Raw genomic sequence first — 22,625 nt, 5'->3', positions numbered from 1 at the left:
ATCTGGAGAACATCTAGATTAATTTTTCAGCATAACGATGATCCCAAACACACTGACAATGTAGTAAAAGCATACCTGGATCGGAAAACACACAATGGACCACTGTCAGTAATGGACTGGCCTCCCCAGAGCCTGGACCTCAACACTATTAAAGCAGTGTGGGATTTTTCTGACAGAGAACAGAACAAAAGGCAGCCAACATCCAACAAGTCCTTCAGGAAGAAATTAAAAGAAAGATTGGCTAAAAGAGTTCAGACTGTAATGAAGAAAACGTGGTCATACCAAATAATATAAAGAAAAGAAGCTTAGCCTCAGACTTTTGCACACTATTGTACATGTTGATAAAAACTATGGTCTGTGGTTTGATACCATCACATTTTAAAAAAGCGATTATGGAGAATGTGTTCAGGAAGCTGGCGTGGTGAAGGATAAATATGTTATTCTGCTTTATTATTACTGTCAACAACTCTTAAAATCCAAAACCAATGCTTCTGACACTCAAGAGACAGTTTCTGCAACTTCCCCAATCTGATCCACCATTCAAACTCTGTTTATGCATTTATCAGCGGACAGGGAGGAAACATAGTAGATTCGAACTTCTTTCCTTTTTGAATTGAATTGCCCCTGCTTTTGTGTGTGTGTAGAAATAACGGTAGTCTGCTGTTAATCACATATTTTAAACAGGTTTAACCTACTCTGTTATTTCACTACTATAAATTTAAAAAAATCTAGTAAAACCCCTGGACCTCTGCTTCAAGTCCAATGTTTCCTTTATAGAATACACATTTTTCTGAGGAGGCTCAGTAATGACACAGAGCTAATTATCGCATTTGCTGGAAACCCTCTTGAGCAATAGAATAATCCACATTTTATACTGTAGAGACTGTTTAATCCTCTGACCCCCTAAGACAGAGGGATGGTGTGTACTGAGTGAAGCTGTGTTTGTTCAGTCTAATGAAAGAGCATGTCACCCAATGCGGTAGTATGGCAGTAGAGGTTTCTGGACGTGTGTTAAGCTCCTTGGCACAAAGACATGAGCTATACCAAGCTTTACACACACAGTGCCTGTTATCAGTTCCTTTTTGACTATGGTAAAGGAGATTCATTGCTCCTTTTTGGCCATTAAAGTTGCATGTTTAGCAAGTAACATTCACCAAAAACAGAAAGAGTAAAGATTTGTTTAGTGGATTGACTGGTCCTGTGTTGAAATACCTGCCACTCAGTCAGGACGACCATAAAACACAAAGTCACAATGTCCTCAACATGAAGGTGACGGGTGTTCCGTTTATAGAAAAGGTGGCACATTTTCACACTTAACATCCTCTCCTCTGTGATGTCATTCAGTCTGCTCTAAACTTCAACGCGCTGTCTGAAATACCTTTAGAAGAGGAGAAACTTAAACTGTCTGCCAAGGTGTGCGTTTCTGCTTTTGTCTTGTGTTTCTTCCTCCATTAGTTAAGTGGAACAACTGTTGAATGTTTGATGAGTCAGCATGTTGAGAAAGAAATGATGCCATAGTCATCTTCTCATCTATTGGGCAAAGTAGATGCTTTTTTCTGGCCTCAACTTTGAGTCCTTAGCTTCTGTTACTGTGAATAAAATTGATGCACATTTTGGGCGGTTGTTATCTTAGACATTTCCACTGGGAGTCCGGTGACTGAAGATTGGCGGTGTAACCTGTGGAGGGAGGCCCCACTTTGGTGTGCTTTGCAAATTAATTATTTACTAGGCTGAATTTGCAAGGAGGCACAACACTGATTAACAGAGTAAAATGACAACCAGACATAGTAGCTCATCTGGTTTAAGAGCCATCACAGTTCACATGTTATTCCAGGGGAAGAGGCTGTTTCACGTTTTGCGTTATTTCATTCTGTCGTGTTTCTTCATGATGATTGACAACGACAAATAAAGAACGTGTAACCTTAACTTTGATATCAAAACTATCAGAATTATTTTCTGAAATCCAATAAGCTGAGGTACAGTAGGCTGTAGGACTGCTAACACAGTCTCTCTCTGCTAGCTCTTCTCTCTTTTCTAGTAGCAGAAGTTACAACCTGTAACTTCTGTAACTTCTGTATTCTACCATCAGTGGTAGAATGTGGAGACAGTTGCAGCTGTCTCCACGTTGGATGCCCCATTTTTGTTGAAGTTCTGTAGATACATGGGTTATAAAGAAAATTCATACTCAGATATTAATTGATGCTGAAATTAATGTTAATTTATATACACATTTCACATTACATAAGACAGACATTTCCGACAGTATTGACAGGAGGAAGCCATCTATGCTTCCTCCAGCTGACTCACAAATTCACAAAGCACCACCGCAAACAGTCAGACAGACGGCTCTTCCCCTCTCTAACAGCTGAAGTAGTTAATGTTCATAATGCTAAACAACACTTTAGGAGGAATTTCAGAGTTGATTAAAGATCAGAGTTGATCCAGTTTCAACAACACTGAAGTATTAAGCAGTTATAAACATGAACCTGGCCAGTGCACATGTTACCATTAACCGTTTAATCATTAGCAATTACCTAATAGCCACATTACACTAATATTAGTTAATGCTAACATAACATTAGCCTGTTATCATTAACTAACTAGCGGACTGTGGTTCAATAAAGGGGATGATTACTCTAGACTGAAGGGGATGCAGATAGAATATTGAGCCATGAGATTTGGAGAGCTGGGCGGGTTGGTGGCCGTGCAGAACAGCGGGGGAACTGTAGCTAAACTGAGCAGAGAGTCCAGACTGTGGAGGACTAATAATTGGTATGTACTACCAACAGTGGTATATAATTGGTGTACACCACCATCAGTGGTAGATAATTGGTGTACACTACCAACAGTGGTATATAATTGGTGTACACTACCATCAGAGGTATATAATTGGTGTACACTACCATCAGTGGTATATAATTGGTGTACACCACCATCAGTGGTAGATAATTGGTGTACACCACCATCAGTGGTAGATAATTGGTGTACACTACCAACAGTGGTATATAATTGGTGTACACTACCATCAGAGGTATATAATTGGTGTACACTACCATCAGTGGTATATAATTGGTGTACACCACCATCAGTGGTAGATAATTGGTGTACACCACCATCAGTGGTAGATAATTGGTGTACACTACCATCAGTGGTATATAATTGGTGCATACTACCATCAGTGGTATATAATTGGTGTATTCTACCATCAGTGGTATATAATTGGTGCATACTACCATCAGTAGTATATAATTGGTGTATTCTACCATCAGTGGTATATAATTGGTGTATTCTACCATCAGTGGTATATAATTGGTGTATTCTACCATCAGTGGTATATAATTGGTGCATACTACCATCAGTAGTATATAATTGGTGTATTCTACCATCAGTGGTATATAATTGGTGTATTCTACCATCAGTAGTATATAATTGGTGTATTCTACCATCAGTAGTATATAATTGGTGCATACTACCATCAGTGGTATATAATTGGTGTATTCTACCATCAGTGGTATATAATTGGTGTACACTACCATCAGTGGTATATAATTGGTGCATACTACCATCAGTGGTATATAATTGGTGTATACTACCATCAGTAGTATATAATTGGTGTATTCTACCATCAGTGGTATATAATTGGTGTACACTACCATCAGTGGTATATAATTGGTGTATTCTACCATCAGTAGTATATAATTGGTGCATACTACCATCAGTGGTATATAATTGGTGTATTCTACCATCAGTGGTATATAATTGGTGCATACTACCATCAGTAGTATATAATTGGTGTATTCTACCATCAGTGGTATATAATTGGTGTATTCTACCATCAGTGGTATATAATTGGTGTATTCTACCATCAGTGGTATATAATTGGTGCATACTACCATCAGTAGTATATAATTGGTGTATTCTACCATCAGTGGTATATAATTGGTGTATTCTACCATCAGTAGTATATAATTGGTGTATTCTACCATCAGTAGTATATAATTGGTGCATACTACCATCAGTGGTATATAATTGGTGTATTCTACCATCAGTGGTATATAATTGGTGTACACTACCATCAGTGGTATATAATTGGTGCATACTACCATCAGTGGTATATAATTGGTGTATACTACCATCAGTAGTATATAATTGGTGTATTCTACCATCAGTGGTATATAATTGGTGTACACTACCATCAGTGGTATATAATTGGTGTACACTACCATCAGTGGTATATAATTGGTGCATACTACCATCAGTGGTATATAATTGGTGCATACTACCATCAGTGGTATATAATTGGTGCATACTACCATCAGTGGTATATAATTGGTGTATTCTACCATCAGTAGTATATAATTGGTGCATACTACCATCAGTGGTATATAATTGGTGTATTCTACCATCAGTGGTATATAATTGGTGTACACCACCATCAGTGGTATATAATTGGTGCATACTACCATCAGTGGTATATAATTGGTGTATACTACCATCAGTAGTATATAATTGGTGTATTCTACCATCAGTGGTATATAATTGGTGTACACCACCATCAGTGGTATATAATTGGTGTACACTACCATCAGTGGTATATAATTGGTGCATACTACCATCAGTGGTATATAATTGGTGTATACTACCATCAGTAGTATATAATTGGTGTATTCTACCATCAGTGGACAGCAATGATATTCTGACGTGCTCACACACACTCACAGAGAGGTCAGAGGAGTTTTTTTTGTGAGGAACAGCCAGTCGAGTGAGACGACTGTCAGTAGATGCTCAGAAGAGTGCAAGTGGTAATCTCTATTATTAGACTACAGATTATACTAAATGAGCTACAACTGCAGACATGCACACACGCACACATACACACACTTATCTTTGGATTATAATCCCAGGCCCACAATCTCCATCTGGCTCAACCAATCATGTCCCACCAAATCCTGCACAGCCTGCTGGGTAACCTACATTCAATAGTGTGTTTATCTGTGTTTGTGTCTGCGTGGGTGTTTGTGTGTGTGTGTGTTTGTGTGTGATTGTTGGTGGTAATCCCCAACAGTCTGTAATAGAGGAACATCTGGTTTATCTCATTGACCCTGAGGTTTCCTTTTTTTGGGAGGTGAAAAACAGAATATGAAAAAAATAACATTTACAGATACTTTTATCTGTAAATAATTAATGTACATGTCATTAAAAAGACCTCAACTGAATGAGTATCATATCCTAAAATTAGCCTAGTGGGGAGTTTTTGAGACAGAAAAACAAGAACAACACCTATAAGAGAAACTAGTCTACGGTGGTGCTGTTTTTCTTTTTTCACCTCAGAATGTGAGCTTTACAACATAAAACATTTAATTTCAACTGATTAATGTTCATAACTGTGTTGATGGGTCTAATGATTTCACAGTATATTTCTTCCTCTAAGTCTGCCTGTGGCTGAAGGGGACAGGAAGGCGGTTCATTAGTGTCGGGGCCCCTGGGGTCTCGGGTGCCTTTGTTAGCAGTAGCAGTCAGTGCTAGCAGTGCAGTCCTGGATTTTAGTGTGGAACTGGAGGTTCACCTTGAGCAGTTAGTGTCAGGTCCTGATGGAGCAGAGCAGCTATTTAAAGACAGAGCTGAAGTCACATTGTCCTGAAGTGAAGGTTGGACGTATAAAACAATCTCGCTGCGCCTCCTGTTATAAATACGTATGTGTTTAATCTGTACAATATCATCTCAGGCATAAACATGAGAGGATTAAAATTCATACAAACACACCCTGAATCTAAACATGAGCCAAATAAAATCCCAGAAAACAGTCTGAGTTCACAATGAGAGAAACAGTTAATAAATCAATAATAAGTATAAGAAATAATCAGATTAATTAAGGCAGTTATCATAATGACCTTTTAATGTGGTCTCCCTTATTAATCTGAAAAGGGGATGTGATAAAATAGATTAACAGATGTGACCTACACATGCACAGGTTATGTTTTTACTCGAACACTTTTCTGCTCATTCACCCTTTCACACACACTCTCACATCAGTGACAGCGGTCCTGCAGTGCAAGACTCTTGCCTGCTACTGTGAGCTGCTTTAGTCCTTTTTCACTGGAGAGTGGCTGGCCTGGAAAATCTCCAGTCACTAGGCAAAAATGTGAATTCCCTGACCAGCTGACGAGTGGTTGCTGGAAGGTTGCTGAGTGAAATTGGTTGCAATGAAGGTGCAGCGCCAAAAAACTGTTTATGATTGCTCTGATCACCAGCGGTTTGCATGGAAGATGCTGACTTGTCTGGAAATACTCACCATTTACAAAGAATGGTCTCAGCCTCAGCCACAACGCAGCCAGTATAAAACAATACTTCTATTGGGGCTGTCTCTTAACTTATCAAAAGAGAACTGGTGATATCTGATGACATGTCAGCTGTGCAACATAAATATGCTTAAATGGACGATTGTCCATTAAAATAACCCTCAGTTGACCTTTTTTTTGCTCTTGGCATGTACTTTCAGAGTGTTTGCAAACTAGTCAGTAACTTACATGCAAAGTACTGGCAACTGTGGCAATCTGCTTGTGACCAAAGCAATATGTAATTGCTTTGGTCACAAGCAGATTGCCACAGGAGGTTTTCAGTGCAGCACTTCATACGTCTTTGGTACCACTCACTCACCTGTTGCAGGCTTGTGTGACTCAGGCCTTAGTTTCTGTCACATCACGACTGCTGGTGTTTCATATTAAAATCAAATTTTTTTAAATTATTTTTGTGTGTGTTGGTTTCTATGTGGTTGGGTTATATCTGGACCTCCATCAAAAATAATGACTCAAAAATGTGTCTGTGATTTTTTTCCACCAATCCATGATTTTCACATCTGAAGATGTCTGCATGTTGTTTATTTGATCTCTGCAGACGCCCACGTGCAAAATCTGACGCCGTGCGCACCGACTGTGCTCGAGCTTCAAAAGCAAACCGGACACTAGCTTTGTGCTCCATATGTACTTCATGATGTTTAGATTAGTCAAGCAGTTTGCAAATGCGGTTTGCTTCAGGAGGTTGCCGTGATGCTGTGTATTCATTCAAATGCTTATCCACTGGAAAAAATGAACTTTTGTGGTAAAAAAAAAAGTTTAAATACTTACATTGCGAGGCGTTTAGTGTGCTTTGGAGATTGCCAGAAAATAGCAATGGCATAAATAGTTTTAAAACTGTGTGTTTATTAATCTAAACCTGCTGAGAGACAAACAGTAGCTCCCTTTTTGACAGTGACGTGAATAAAGAAAATTTTATCTTTTTTTTAATGTAGGAGAAAGAGCGAGGTTTTAGAGACAACACGGACAGAAAATTGAGCATTTGGGCAGAGGACAGTGTGCCTGCAGGCAGTCATTCATGTGAGTACTTGCATCACTCATGAAGTGAGGACCTAAATCTGTTTGCACAGTCACACTGTGGGCAGAAAACAAGTCTACATAAATCATTACATTTCATAGGGGAAGACTTAAGTTAAGGATTAGGGAAAGTCTACAGGAAATGAATGTCAGTCTGCACGATGTCCTCTAATGTGATGGAAAAACAACTCTGTGCGTGTGAGGACTGACCACAGTGACATCACCGGCAGTGTTTTTACAGCACAGCGTTTCTCTGACAACCACAAAACAGTCACACAGAAGTCTGCACTGTCTGCAAACGTGTCATTCCACCTGTTGGAGCTTTTCATTGGGCTGCCGTGACTCCTTAATTCCCTTGTTTGTGTCTCTTCCTCACAACTCTAAGGATGGAAGAACTTCATTTTCCTAATGAGCAATGGGCTTTCGCTATGGGCAACAACTTAACTTTCCTATAATGAGGTGTAAAAACAAAAAGAGCAGCCGTTTTGTTTAAATAAGAGTGCATTTCATGTGATTTCTGCTCTTCCAACATTTATTATATTACAAGTCTGCTGTGGCCTCATGAAAAACGATTCTGAGAAATAACAATTATTATATTTTTACTAATGTCCACAGAGGGATTTTATTTTATAATAATCCTTCACAGACCTTAAATAACAAGCCGAGCTCAGCAGAATATGTTAAAGTAAGAGGCTACAGTGCAAAAACAGTCTGTGATTAAACTCCGGTAAGAATTGCTCATAACAACATTTTCCAGTGGATGATTAAGAACAACTGGTGAGACATGTAGCTCCATAAGCAGGAGTTTCTATTCACTTTTTTACGGGGCGTATGGATTCGAAGCTTTAATTTTTGAGTTATTTTCAAGTCAATCGATAATATAAAAGCTTCCTCATGTTTTTACATCTTACTCTTCGTCTCCTTGGAGATGCTCACAAGATTAATATCCAAAGTGATGGTAAACCTCACCCGATTCCTTGTTATACATCTCCGGAGACAGGAGAAAGCACGAGAGTGGGAATCACCTCGTGTGTCCTCACGGTGCGTTCAGGTTTCGGCCCCCTGCAGCTCTTCAGATTCACTTTAGCCGGAACACGAATGTGATCTCATCCCCCTGGTAGTGCTGTGTGTGGCTTTATGTGAAATGCTGCTCATATACAGATATGGATGTGGTATTTGGCTAATTCCTGCACTGAATGCCAGCTCCAGCATCCAGGCTTAAGCTTTCTTCTTGCTACAGTAAGCCATAAGCTAGTCTGAAGAAGGGGTAAGGCTGATGCTCAACATAAACTAGAAGACAATGAAAACAATCTGGCAGTGCACCACCTTTTATTCAAAGACTGGAGAACTTTGAGGCTTTTGATTTGCAAAACTGGAACTAGATTTCTTTTGAGACTATTTCCCATCATGTCCCGGATATAAATTTACAAGAACAAATATTGAAGACTGAAGTGGAAGTAGGGGCTTGGTGCAACATTTGACTGATGTCTTCCTGTATGTGATTGATCTTAAGCTGTTAAACATTCTGGATTTTCTTGTAAGTTCGAAGTTTTCTGGCCACCGTACACTAAATGATTAAATTGAAAAGAGCATGCCAGTTTCAAGAGTTTACTGTGACTCTCAGTAATTGCCTATGAGACTGGAATTGTTTGGAAACTGAAGGTGTAAGGCTGACATAAGTCACTTCTGCATAGCTTGTAGCATTTTAGCAAACATGTAGCACTATTGCACTTCTTGTGTCGACCTTAAAACAAGACTTTTAGGGGAGTATTTGGCTGGACATATCGAGTAATTTGAATACATGTAGGTTTTGCACATAATTTTTTTACATAAGTACAATGCAACCGAATCTGGTCAAATGAAATATACTTGGTTGGTATAAATTCACTTTGTACTAAGCATATTTTATTTGATGATTCATTATTTCAATAAGCAAACCTTTAATTTTCTATATTTCTGCTGCATTTTACTCAAAATTATTGCTTGACGTTTATGAATTTTAAGGCTTATTTTTGAGAGCAGGTCACTATCTTTGTGAATGAAAGGATTGTACAGTGTATAATAAAAACAGAAACAATGTATGTTCAGAACAGCAAGATTCTAAAAAATGCAACAAAATAAGCAGATACAATGAAAGCACAGTGAGTCTCAGTGAGAGCATGTAAAAACACATCAGTATGCCAAAATGCTGACATTATTAGTGGATTAGATTCTCATTTGCATGGTATTTAATTTAGCAGTTGTTTTCACTCCTAAAATTCTAGTGTCACGATAACGCTTGTCTTACTCATGAAAGATGAGGCTGAAAATCTGTTTATTTCAGTTATTTTTTGGATGATATAGAAACTTTTGCCTGTTTAATCCCTTTAGAAGCTAACATGACGTAACATTATAATGTTTTTTTTAATTATAATGTAATACTGTTACAGAACTGACTTGTGATGATGCTTTCAGTCAGATTGCTCTTTCGTGCATTACAGTGTTTTATTATTATGCTTGGTTGATTAGGTTTGGAACTGTCGTGGTTTTACACATGAATGAACTGAACTTTTAAACCTTTAAAAATAGAGTTAAAACAAACCAGATGCAGTAGAACCGGCTTTTGTATTTTACGTGTTGACAACTGGAATCATTAAACATTGTTACAGTGGTTTTGTGAGTTGGTCCCTAGCTGTGTTACAGCTTTGAACAGAAAAATTAGGCCTGAATTGAGCCTTTCTGGTAGCTCTTCCCCACAATAACCTCCATAAAGGCAGTGTTTAGCTTGTAGTTTCAGGTCAGAGCTATTCCACTTTTGGTTTTGAGGTTAGACATGAATTAGTTTGCTGAGAGTTGACCTTGTACATTCTGCTGGAGGGAAATCGCAGCCTTCAAGAAAGCTCTCTGTGTGCAAATGAAAGAAAGAAAGAAAGACTAAGCAGATATTAAAACATTTATATGGAAACTGTTTGGTTAGACTGATTCGTCCAGTTCTGACCCCTCCTCCCCTCAACACAACAAAACAAGAATATATGTGAAAAATAGCAATGGAAAGATTTTTTTCTGATTTGACCTCTTTCAAAAGACAGCTGTGAAAATATGTGCATCGCCTCAGAAACTGCAGTGAGGCAACAGTTTGTCACAGTGACATTTTTCAAGACCTTACAGCAGAAGAAGATACGGCCTGCACGCAATTACTCGTGTGGTTAAGAATGTGTTTTACTTTTAAACAATGTGACACTGTTTTGCAGTGAGAATATACAATTTATATATTCACAAATGCAAAATTTGTAACGAGTTTGTTCTGATGTTGGATCTCAGATTAATTCAGGGACAAACATCACACTATATCTAGTACTTTGTTTCAACATTTCTGCTGCTGGCTACCGCTTCGTATGCTGTGTGTGTCTTTGACCACTGTTATTACCAGTTCCAAGCCTCGGGGTGAGAGACAGCCACTCTCCGATGTCTCTCTGTCTTTTCAGATCTCCATTAGTTTCTTTTCCCTGTCCTCCCCTGAGGTTACGCTGTGTGCGTGCACGCACGTGTGTCTATGCGGTGTCTCTTTCAGGGAACAGTGACATACATTGGTGCCCCTCGCCTCTTTATCTTTAACCCCAGCAGGATTCAGAGCTTTCCACTACTCAGACGAGCTCCTCATTTGTCCACTCGCAGAAATAAAAACACTGTGGGAGCAAGACAAGATCAGATTATATAAGATTTAACATGGGGAGAACTAGTATCGTCAATTATGTTGTCACATAAGCTGAAAAGCATCTCTGGTTTGAAAAAAACTCTTCAGACCAGAATAATGGTTCATAAAAGATTTCATACACCACTGAACAATAACACACGCCTGGTGGTTCCTGAAAAGTTGACATACATTTTGTACATAAATGGTTTTTAACTAACAATAGTCAGTTAACATTAATAGTAGTGCACATGTTGAGTGAAGCTGGCAGTGGCTTGAGCAGGACCTGGGCATTGTACGGCCTCCGGGCCACATCCGGCCCTTTGGTTACCCCTGACTGGCCCACATGAGGAAAATTGAAATGAAAAATAGACAGCATGCGGTTTTCCCATTTCAACATCCAAACACTCCTTCATAAGCTCCATCAGGGAATGAATTACTGTTTTTTTTTAATTTGTGGGAAATGATTTTAATGGTGACTGCTGTTTTTCAAAGTTTATTTAGGTACATGCATGCAAATGACTAGAGCTTCACTGTAAATGCATTGAAATGGATGTTTGTGAGACATGTGAGTTTGCTAGACCTGAAAAATGTCAGCTCGCATAAAAGAAAAACACTGATGCAGAATATAGAATTTTTAACAAGACATAGACTTTGAAATATTTATTTAATGAAGGCAGAGGCGACGTCATGTTAAAGATACAGATACAGGTACATGGGCATTGTACAGTGAAATTGGAGCGGAGCTTATGTCTAAGCAGATTAGCATCCATACATTCTTACTGCGTACTGTATTATTTAATTCCACAGAAATTAAATTAAATTCCACAGAATTAAATAATACAATAAACATGTAATATAATAAGATAATTATTTAAATAGTGAGCAAAATAGTGAGTATAATAACATTAAAATAGCAAATATGAAAGTATAAATACTCATAAATACACATACAGATCTGCTAAAAAGGTTATTACACTTGTTGGTAGGTAGCAGCAGCCATGGAATGTGGGTGTTATTGAATATTTTACCGTTTTGTACTAGATGTAATGTTACATTTGGCACCATTGTACTGAATATTACTGGTGTTGGCCAGAGGGGCCGATGGCGCGATATGGCAGCCTCGCTTCTGTCAGTCTGTCCCAGGGCAGCTGTGGCTACAACCGTAGCTTGCCTCCACCAGTGTGTGAGAGTGAGAGTGAATGAATAGTGGAATTGTAAAGCGCTTTGGGTGCCTTGAAAAGCGCTATATAAATCCAATCCATTATCCATTAATATTACACGTTAGTTTGTGGATCGGATTGATGGGAAGAATTTAAGAGTTACAGTTTGAATGAGGGGAAAGATGCAAGAATGGCTGACGCAGAGTAGGAATCGACATCTAAACCTTTGCTAGCTAAGCTAAAAAGTAACAAGGACTTTTTTTTTTACCAAGCTTCACACGTCCATGGATGGAGCAGTCTAGGCCAGCTTAGTTATTCTGTCATGGGGGATTTATCAAATGCCCTGATGGGGGGAAAAAGCATTTTAAGAAAAGGATGTTTTCCCTTCCCATTGTCGCCAGTAAGTTCATGCTCTGAGTAGTTTGTTGAGTCTTTTTCTGTAAAATCTTTACCTTATTATGTGAGCCCGCCAAAACATTGTTGAGAGGATGCTGAAGGTTATAGAAGACATTAGTTATAAGCAGAGAAGAGATTTTTTGAAAAAAAAATGATAGCTTGAAATTTGTCTTCTCAGTCAGGCTTGCACAAATAAGGTCAGCATGCATCACAGCACGAGACATACAGTTATGCAAAAATAAACGATTTCAGAAGACTCGTTGCAGTTGTCTGAAAAACTAAGTCCTTGATTTAGTAGCTTGTGGAACCAACATTAGCAGCAATAACTTGAAGTAATTGTTTTCTGTATGATTTTATTAGTCTCTTACATTTATGTGGAGCACTTTTATTCCACTCTTCTTTATAAGGTTGCTTCACTTCATTGAGGTTTGCTGCCTTTTATTTATGCACAGCTCTGTTAAGGGCCTTCCACAGGATTTCAGGACTTTAACCAGGCCATTGCAGCACCTCGATTATTTTCCTTTTCAGCCATTCTTTTGTTTGCTGGTGTTCTTGAATTCATTGTCCTGTTTGAGCTCTAGTTGTCGGACAGATGGCGTCACATTTGACTGCAAATACTTTGGTGTCCAGAGGAGTTCATAGCTGATTCAGTGTATGCAAGATGTCCAAGACCAAATCATCACCCCTCCCCCACCGTACTTGATAGTTGGTTCCTCAGGTTTCTAGTTTGTTCAGATGCAACTTTGCAAACCTAAGCTGTGCTGTCATGTTCTTTTTAGAGAGGGATGCACTGATTTTTTCACAGGACAAAAAGAAGACAGTTTACATGAAGTAAACTGATTAAAAATACCCAACCAAATGAAACAAAAAATCCCAACACCATTTATTTGCATTTTTTTAAGCATCGATGAGGTGAAGCGTTCCAATTCAAACCAGTTTTAGACTTTTCTAGGAATCTTTCCACATCCTGAGAATGTAACTTGTCACCTTTTACTTGTAACCAGATTTAAACATAAAGGGGTGTTTTAAAAAGCTATGAAGGGCCGACTGGATTTAGCTTCTTGGCATGACTAGTGTAGACAGACACCTACTTGCGCTCATTAATGTCACTTTGTTCATGTTTCTAACTAGGGATGGGTACCGGTGTCCGGTGCCATCATGGCACCGGTTCTGACATAAACGGTAGTAACCAGACCGAAAAGCAGCGCACATTTCGGTGCTTTATTTCGGTGCTTTTTTTTTCCTGAGCTGTGATACACTTTTAGCCAATTGTTTTACGTTTCCGAGGATAGTAGGCGGGGCCAGGTACGTACGTTCTTTTAGAGCAGAGCTACAGATTAAAAATGTCCAAGGCGAAGCGTTAAAAGTCTGGCTGTACTTCACAGCAAAATATGCAAACTCAGCAGCCTGCAACAAGTGCTTTAAGCTGATACTGTGATACTGTCAAAGGAGGTAACACCTCAAATCCGATGAAACACCTGGCGACGCATAGCGTTTTTTTTAAAAGCCGAGAAATGCGCCGTATTTGATGGCAGCAGCAGCCGTTCTTCTCTGCGTGAGTAGCTTAATGTTGTTCTTGTGTAATTTACGTTGAGTAGGCTAACCACGTTATTACATTAATGCATGTAAGGTGAACTAGCAAACATCATCATAGCTACATGCAGCTGTCTTCTTGTTTGATGGCAGATACTCCCTTCACCCTGGCCAAAAAGGCTAAAATGACCAAAGAAAAAGTGGAAAACAGTTAAACATGAGAGGTTTTTGGACAAAGTTTGTGTTTTTTCCATTGTTTAAGCACTGCTTCCAGCCAAGAGTGATACCATATATGCCCCATAGCTGCAGAAAAGGCTAACATTGTTATCTTTTTACAAAAAAACAGCTGAACATGAGAGGTTCTTGGACCAATTTTGTGTTCTCCATTCTTTAAGCACCGGTTTGAGCACCGTTTGAGCACCGTTTCAAAAGTACCGATTTGGCACCGGTATCGGATAAAACCTAAACGATACCCATCCCTATTTCTAACAGTGGCCACTCATGTTAAAAGTGTGACCACTGGTAGAATAGAAGAAGCCCCAGCGGCCCTAATGGCGTTATTCCCATAGAGCACTGTTGTAAAAAGGGTGTGTAAAACTGTTGACACCTCCAACTGCAAAGAAGGCTGATTATTATGTTTTTGTATCTATCTTTTTAATCCATAGCGGTATTATAGCTCTAACTGGAGCTTTATTTGGTCTGCTTCATCCCAATGTAAAGTTAAAGGCTGAGTGTTATGATGTCTGTTAGGTCAGTGATGCTCAGTGGGCTGCACAGTATGGAAGCGAGGGGGCAGGCGGGGGGTTGCCATCAGCTGAACACTTTTAATTCAAATGAGTAGGTGCCATCTTTGAGTTTAGTATTCAGTTCTCGACATTCATTATGGTCTTGCACTTCTGGATTTAGCAGTCACAGTCTGAGATTCACACACTGACAGAGATGATGGACTGCATTTCACCGCAACATTAAGGACATGCAGATGAGGCTGAAACTCAGTCAGGTGTTTCTTTGAAGTCTTTTCCAGGTTGGTGAGAAGCTCTACCTGAACATATTTCTACTTTTCCTCATCAGTCACGAATTACATTGTTGCTTGACCAGTGTCAGTGTGTGTGTGTGTCTGTGTGTGTGCTTATGTATGTATGAGATTATAACCCACAGCTGGCCTCTCTGATTACTGACTGCCTGGTCAGCCTGGATTAGACTCATACACACACACACACACACACACACACACACACACACACACACACACACTCTACAACTGAGAAGCTAAACACACATTTCATTTGGATCTTGAACTCTCAGTTCACTGACTTAGTCTTTCTCTGTCTGCGTCTTACTTTGTGCGTTTGTGTGTGTGTGAGAGTGAAGATGTGTGCATGTAGTTACCTGTGTGTGAGAGTGTGTGTGTAACTCCCAGCTCAATAGAGCAGATATATTTAATCCTTCCCTTGCTGAAGCTGATGTCAGCATGAGCTGGCTCTCTCGCTCTGTGTGTGAGTATGTGTGTGTGTGTGTGCGTGCGCGCGCACATTTTTGAAGCTAATTCATCACAGTGGCAGATTAACCAGCTGTCTGCAGAACATAAAGTCCACCACTAACAACCAGCTGGAAGAGGGAGCGAGACAGGAAGTGTCTCCTGATAACTGAACCGTGACATGGGTTGTTTTGTGTCTCTGCCTTACACATTAGAGTGTTAGTCTCTATTTACCTTTACAGCGCTAAATTCTGCATTACCAGTGAGCCTCAGTCTCTGTGTCTAACAAGACACAGGGAAACTGTGCATGACGAATTAACAAAGAAAAATCTGGAAAGTAAAACTAAGGGAGATGTTTCAAGCTACGCTCCTGTCCGATGCAGACTGAGCTAGATCTAAAACTGTCTTCCACCAGAGATCACTCCAGCTAGTCTCAGGCCACACCTGTTCTAGTGGCCAACCTCACAGAAATCCCATGGAGCTAACGGCACAATGGCAGGCTGAAATGGGCAAAGCAAAAGAACCCAAAAGGCTCAAATAGACAGACTTATGAGCCAAGGCAGAGCAGCATACCCAGCTCCTCACTTTGGGATGCAGAACAGTCAACAAGCAGGCAGTTGAAAAGTTGAGGAGGGGGTTCAAGAACAAGCCTTCTAGTCACAGGAGAGGCAGATGAGCAACGCAGCAGGTGACTGAAACTAGAGAAAAAAGAAGAAGTAGAACAGCTTGATTCTGACAGCAGTTTCTTCCTGTTGAAAGGGAGTTTTTCCCTGCCACTTTCACCAAGTGCTTGCTCAAAGGAGGTTGTTTGATTGGTAGAGTTTTCTCTGTGTTATTGTATGGTTTTTACCTTAAAATATAAAGCCACTTGAGGCCCTTTCTGTTGTGATTTCACGCTACATAAATAAAATGGAATGGGATGAGCAGGGCCTTTACTTTTATTCCTCGAGCTGCAAACACCAAATACCTTTCCTAACATTATTTAAGTCAGATTTCAGTAATTTAAACTTCACAATGGCTCAGACTATATGAGTGTAATGTAACCTGTCACAAATTCACATGAAAAAAAGATTGTCAGCACTGTTTCACACATTTTTTTGTAAAAATTTTATGTTTTTTATGTGCAGAAACTATAGTTTCACTCAAGCATAATGAGTTATTTTGTGCCGCTGTGCACACAGACGAAATCGAGTATCGATAGTAGAGGGAAGTAGACCTTGAGTTAGTGCCGTAATGATCGTGTCCCTGTATTTATATGAGTAATGTACATTGTGGCAGTAAACCAAACTAAATGAGAGGGTGTGTGTGTTTTATTGGAGGTCATGTGACTTGGCAGCGCTGCCAGGACAGCAGATGGACGCAGTCATGGTTTGACCTACACACACACATATGTCATGCTTCCTCTCTCTCCTCTTAGTCATTACTTCATCACTTTCCCTGTGAGCGTTTGATGCTTCGCGCTTTGTTTCACTCGTGTCTGTCCGTCCACCCGTCCGTCCCTCAGTGAGTCTTCCTGTTTAAGACATCCCAATGTTTGGTGTCACCTTCACGCTGGCGCTGCAGGCAGAGCTGCTATGTTGAATCACTTCAGTGCTATTTTGTGACGTTTCTCTTTATTTCTTTGCTAGTGTCTTTAAGATAATCTCTTCTAGTAACACATATTAACTGGTGTGATTAGGAAATTCAAGTTTCAGTTTCTTTGAAGGTCATCTGAGTGGATTTGCAACTTATTTAATTGAGAGTGACTCCTTACAGAGCTGGTAAACCTTTGGAGCTGGCACACTGACTCCTGATGTAGGCAAATTAAAATAACCCTAACCTTTTTGCACAGCTGTTTTATAGTTTTATATATTATTTTATAGCACATGCTTAGCTCATGTTCAGGTCAACAAAACCTGTATCATAAGGGTTTTTCTGATGGTCAGCTCTTCAATTCAAAGTGTCAAAGCTCATTCAAGTTAAAATGAAAAAGTAGATGTCTTTGGTGTTTAGTTATTTTAAACCTTAATGCAACTTTTGGGAGAATTATCTCCTAATAATTAAATAATTTGTATTTCTCTCTCTTCTCGTCTGCAGGGATGAAGACTCCTCTCAGCCCCTCTCAGTTCCTGGACAGTGGTTACATCTTTGGCTTTGGAGGGATGTGTCAAGAGCTGATGGACACGCCCACACCTACGTCCATCAGTCTCTCTGTCCCACACGCTACATCCTCAGGTGACTGACTTGTTAAGTGACCGGCAGCACAGTATACCTCTGCAACTCAAGGCAAACGATGTAGTTTTCTCCTCTCGTCCCTGCTTTTCTTTTCAGGTCAGAGCGGGACGTACTCGCTGTGTGAGGTGTGCAACCTGCAGCTGACCTCTGCTGCTCAGGCCCAGCTGCACTACAATGGCAGGTCTCACCTCCGGAGAGTGAGACAGCTGCAGGCTGGAGACAACAGGCAGCAGGCAGCAGGTTTGTCATGTGACTGTCGTATCACAGCAGCGTCTGCATGAGCGCATGTAAAAATCGTACGATTAGTTAAATAACTGTTAATTGTGTTCCCCGAGATCCAAACAAAGATTTGAATGGAAAGGAAACTAAATAATAATCAAGTGTAGCAGCAGCAGCAGAGATTCTTCTTATTGTCGGCTCTTTATATGTTCTAATGGGTCTTTGATGTCTTTGATATGAGTAGGGGCCCAGTCCAGGTCTCTTCCCCAGGTCACAGGGCTCAGTTTTCAGCCTGCAGGACTAACTCCGACTCCCGGCTTAAGTTCAGGCCTCAGCGCTCCTTCCAGCACGACTGCAGGTAGGACCAGGGCGACATCTTGTTTTGCCTCACATTTTCAGTCATAAACTGACAGTCAGGTGATTCGTGTCCTGCGTGAGAGGAAATAACTAGTCTGTACTTTGCACTCCCATGCCAACCATCATGCCAGTTGTCAGGATACCCAGAGGGGCATTAAGAGCTAAACGGGACGTTAATTTGTAAAGTCTGACTGCTGTCTGCTGAGCAAGCGTGACTTTGGCTCATCATCATCAACAGCTGCTGCCCCCTGGGAGAGGTTACACTGTGTGTGTGTGTGTGTGTGTGTGTGTGTGTGTGTGTGTGTGTGTGTGTGCGCGCGTGTGTGTGTGCGTGTGCGTGTGTGTGTGTGTGTGTGTGAATGCTAGATTGGAGATTGAGGTCTGATAGGATAAACTGAACCCGCAAGTGACATCATCACTGCAGTTTTTAACGCAGCCTCTGTATGTTTAGCTCCGCCTCAGCATCTGCTAGTTATGTCAGCATTGTGAGCTATGCTGTGGCTGCTGTTGTATAGGCTGTGAGTCCATTCACTCTAAAATATCTCTGTTAAATTGATTATAATTCAACAGAGCAGTTCGTGACGGTTCCCAGTAGCTCTCAGTGACTTTTGTAATTGCCCGACTTGTCTTATAGTTAAAATAGAAATTAATGGTTTGGTTTAGTCTTAGTATTGCTGGGTCCCAAATTGAAAGCAATCGTCTTTAGACTGAAAAGATGTAAATTCAGAATTTTAAAATCCTTATTAAAACCACAACATTAAAAAATCTGTAAGAGGTTTAAGAATATCTAAGTCAACTATTAATACAAATTATGAGGTCATACAATACAGTGTAAGTGTTCTGTGTAAAGTATTGATGGAATATGATACAGAATGTGGATAATGTACAGCAGGGATCGGCAACCCTAGGCACGCGTGCCACAGCTGGCACACGAAGGGATAACTAATGGCACGGCCATAGCTGAACTGGCCATCGGGCTTACCGGGCATTTGCTCGGTGGCCCGATGATTTTTTTATTTATTTTTTTGTAACGGTATAAACAATCAAAGGTGGTGGATTGGCCAGATGCTGGCCGGTGTATAAAAATAACCCAGTTGTTTGGTGGTGGCTATGGCGTAGCTTCCACAGATTCAGTAATATTAGCAAGTGGTGGAGGCCAGCGGGTGGATGAGAGAAAGGGGAGGCAGGAGGAGAGACCCGAGGCAGCCGCCGGTCCAAGTGTCAGGTGACCTACTAACTTCAGGTAAGAAGTTATGACCTGCAGTCTATCTGGGTCAGATATAAACCAAGTTTAGGTGGAGTTTATTTTCGTTATGCTGACTTTTTACAGTCAGTTACAAGAACTCGTACTGCGTACTAGCTAGCATGAACTTTATTTTATTCATAAGTTAGTAGAGTTGCCAACCGTCCCGTAAAAAGACGGAATCGTCCCGTATTCAGAGAAAATATTACGCGTTTCGTATTGAGCTGAAAAGGAACACAGCTTGTCCCGTACTTCAGCTAGAATGAAAAAAAGACACAAAGCTGGATTTATTCTGTCGATACGCTGCACAGCTGCCTCTTCTTCTCTCATTCTCTCCTCCTGCCTCTCCTGTTTCTACTTCAATCATGAAACTGATCAATGATCAGCTGATCGGCTTTTCTCTCTTGTTTATTTATCGCCCACTTTGCGCCAGAAAGAGGAAACCAGCGGATGTCGCGCTAAACAACAGCAGCACGTTTAAGCTTGATCAGCTGTTGTTAGAATGTATTTAATATTAATTTCTAGTATCAGCTGATGTTTGCTGGAGCCACAGCTGTAAAAGCTGCTGGTCATGATATGGTTTGGTTATCTGGTGAGAGGGAAACATGAAGATGAAACCAGGAGATGTCCTTACTGGATCATCAGAGCTGAACAGATGATGGAGAAACAGGTTTACCTTTTAGGTGACATGAATGAGTTGAAGGGAAGTTATGAACTGTTTCTGAGAGACAAATAACACCAGGATCCTTTTCAAAGTAGCTGACAGCTGGTAACTGTGCAGGGGCGGGTCTAGCAAAGTTTTGCCAGGGGGCCAGGTAGGGCATTAACAGGGAAAGGGGGGCACAAAGAAATACTTTCTTATTTTCATTTAAAATGTCTGGCTGTTATTAAATAATTATCTGAAGCTTACAACCAAAGTTTTTATCTGATGTAAAATGTATAGAAATCATACATATACCAACAAGACTGTACATCACTGTCACAACAGCATTTGTTTTCATTCAAAGGCTTTATGGCTTTTCCTATAATACCTGGTGGGCCGGTCTCTAGTCTAAATGCCCGGGCCAATTTTCTGTCCCAGTCCAGCTCTGGGCACGACACACAGTGAGTTAATCTGAGAAGGTGCATTAAAAAATAAATGGCCGCACCAGCGGTGCACATCGCAAATTAGCTCGCACAGACACATTAGTTGTGCTGCTTCTTAATGACGGTATCTTAACTAACAACCCCAAGTACCAGATTCAACTTGTAATTGGCTAAAAATAACTTAGCCTACTGGTGAGAGGGACGTTGTTAGCTTTCCACATTCCGACACTTCAAATGCTTCAGGAGCTTTCCGCTCAGCACAGCATCAGCACCACAGAAATACACGGATACATCCATAGACTCAAGACAGAATTCACAATGTGTTTTTGGGACTTTCAGGTGTTTGGACCAATGTTTCCTTTTCTGATCAAATCAGAAAGGTTTAATGAGCAGTTAGATTTGTCTCGCATTAACTGGCTGAGTTAATGCCAGTTAATGCAACATCAAAGCAGCTGGAATCCACAGCTGTGCGTGTTCATGGAGCTGCATTTTCACCTGCTGGACATCACTACCTGACAAGTTGAACTGTCTTCAGAACATTGCAGAGGCCTTATTGACAGTATTTGGCTCTACATATCTGTGTGAGCAGATCTTCTCTCACATGGCCTGGTAAATGGCCTGTATTTATATAGCGCTTTTACTAGTCCCTAAGGACCCCAAAGCGCTTTACATATCCAGTCATCCACCCATTCACACACTGGTGATGGCAAGCTACATTGTAGCCACAGCTGCCCTGGGGCGCACTGACAGAGGCGAGGCTGCCGGACACTGGCGCCACCGGGCCCTCTGACCACCGCCAGTAGGCAACGGATGAAGCGTCTTGCCCAAGGACACAACGACCGAGACTGTCCGAGCCAGGGCTCGAACCGGCAACCTTCCGATTACAAGGCGAACTCCCAACTCTTGAGCCACGATTGCTGAAACTGACTTTACTCCTACACAGCACCCATGCTATCTTGCATAGATGGAGAGCGCTTTAGGTTGAAGTTGTAAAATGTTGCTTTTTTTGTGTAAAACCAAAGATAACCAGCTCTCAGAAGAGGTGCTGGGGAGGATTCGCAGTGCAGTAGGAAGTGCCCAACTCCTAATGTCTCAGAAGTTTCAGCAGTTCCGGGGACTGTGTGAACAAAACTTGAATACAAATGCCAACCTACTAACCTCAGATGCCAACCTCAGACGGCTACCTGAGGACACTCAGGTAGCCGTCTGAAAGCTGGACACTCGGAGACCTGTGTCTCTGAGTGAGAGACCAGAGACCACATTAACATGTGTATCCCTGTATTAACAAAAATGCCATATTGGCCCAGTTTATTTTTCTTATCATTGTTGTGAGGAGACCATAAATAGCGTTTGCATTTTCTGTTGTACAGTTCATTTGCTGTTATGGATAAAAAGTGTCTTTTTTTTTTTTTGTTTCAAAATAGCTGATAACTATTCGCTGATAGCTGCCAACATCTGCAAACAAATATAGTGCTATGAAGTTCTTCTATATAGTGTGTAACTGTTCATATAGAGCATTATTAAATTTATTGCTAATGCAATCATATGGCACACTGACTTCTAAGGAAATTTTAGATGGCACTCATCACCAGAAAGGTTGCCGACCCCTGATGTACAGGATCCTAAATTGTTAGTCTGAATATAAAGATCAAACCCTTAACATATTAATTCCAGTAAATATATCAAATCAAGCGTAACACTTCCAGTATGTAATCACTTAGATAATAAAATTGTCTGGTACATAATTTCTATCCGTGTCCTAAAACCCAACCGTGTAGACCTTTACAGTTTCCTACTGACTTCAGTAATTTGGTTACTTTCCTGAGACTGATGTTTGGGGTCTGAAATGATGCTCTTCCACAACTGCTCCACAAGTGCTATCAAATTAAGTTTGTTT

General features: G+C 40.5%; 1 protein-coding gene across 3 annotated transcripts in view; it reads left to right on the top strand.

Moving 5' to 3' along the window:
• znf385b (zinc finger protein 385B) overlaps nt 1–22,625 on the top strand; it is a 64,933-nt gene that overhangs the window by 10,679 nt on the left and 31,629 nt on the right. For 2 of the 3 annotated variants that reach the window (XM_085435613.1, XM_085435611.1), the window contains exons 2-4: nt 17,686–17,823; nt 17,920–18,063; nt 18,287–18,400. In XM_085435613.1, coding sequence (XP_085291739.1) covers nt 17,688–17,823; nt 17,920–18,063; nt 18,287–18,400 — 394 coding nt within the window. In that variant the 5' untranslated portion in view covers nt 17,686–17,687. Of the gene's footprint in view, nt 1–7,328; nt 7,374–17,685; nt 17,824–17,919; nt 18,064–18,286; nt 18,401–22,625 lie in introns of those variants that run through there. The other variant, XM_085435612.1, reaches the window with a different exon arrangement.

This window comes from Copadichromis virginalis, linkage group LG16, assembly GCF_057382275.1.
Source record: "Copadichromis virginalis isolate Kocher_CV1m ecotype Utaka linkage group LG16, C_Virginalis_male_GT1.1, whole genome shotgun sequence".
NCBI lineage: Eukaryota > Metazoa > Chordata > Actinopteri > Cichliformes > Cichlidae > Copadichromis > Copadichromis virginalis.
Note: the sequence above shows the minus strand (reverse complement) of the source record. Positions and strands in the feature narration are given on the sequence as shown.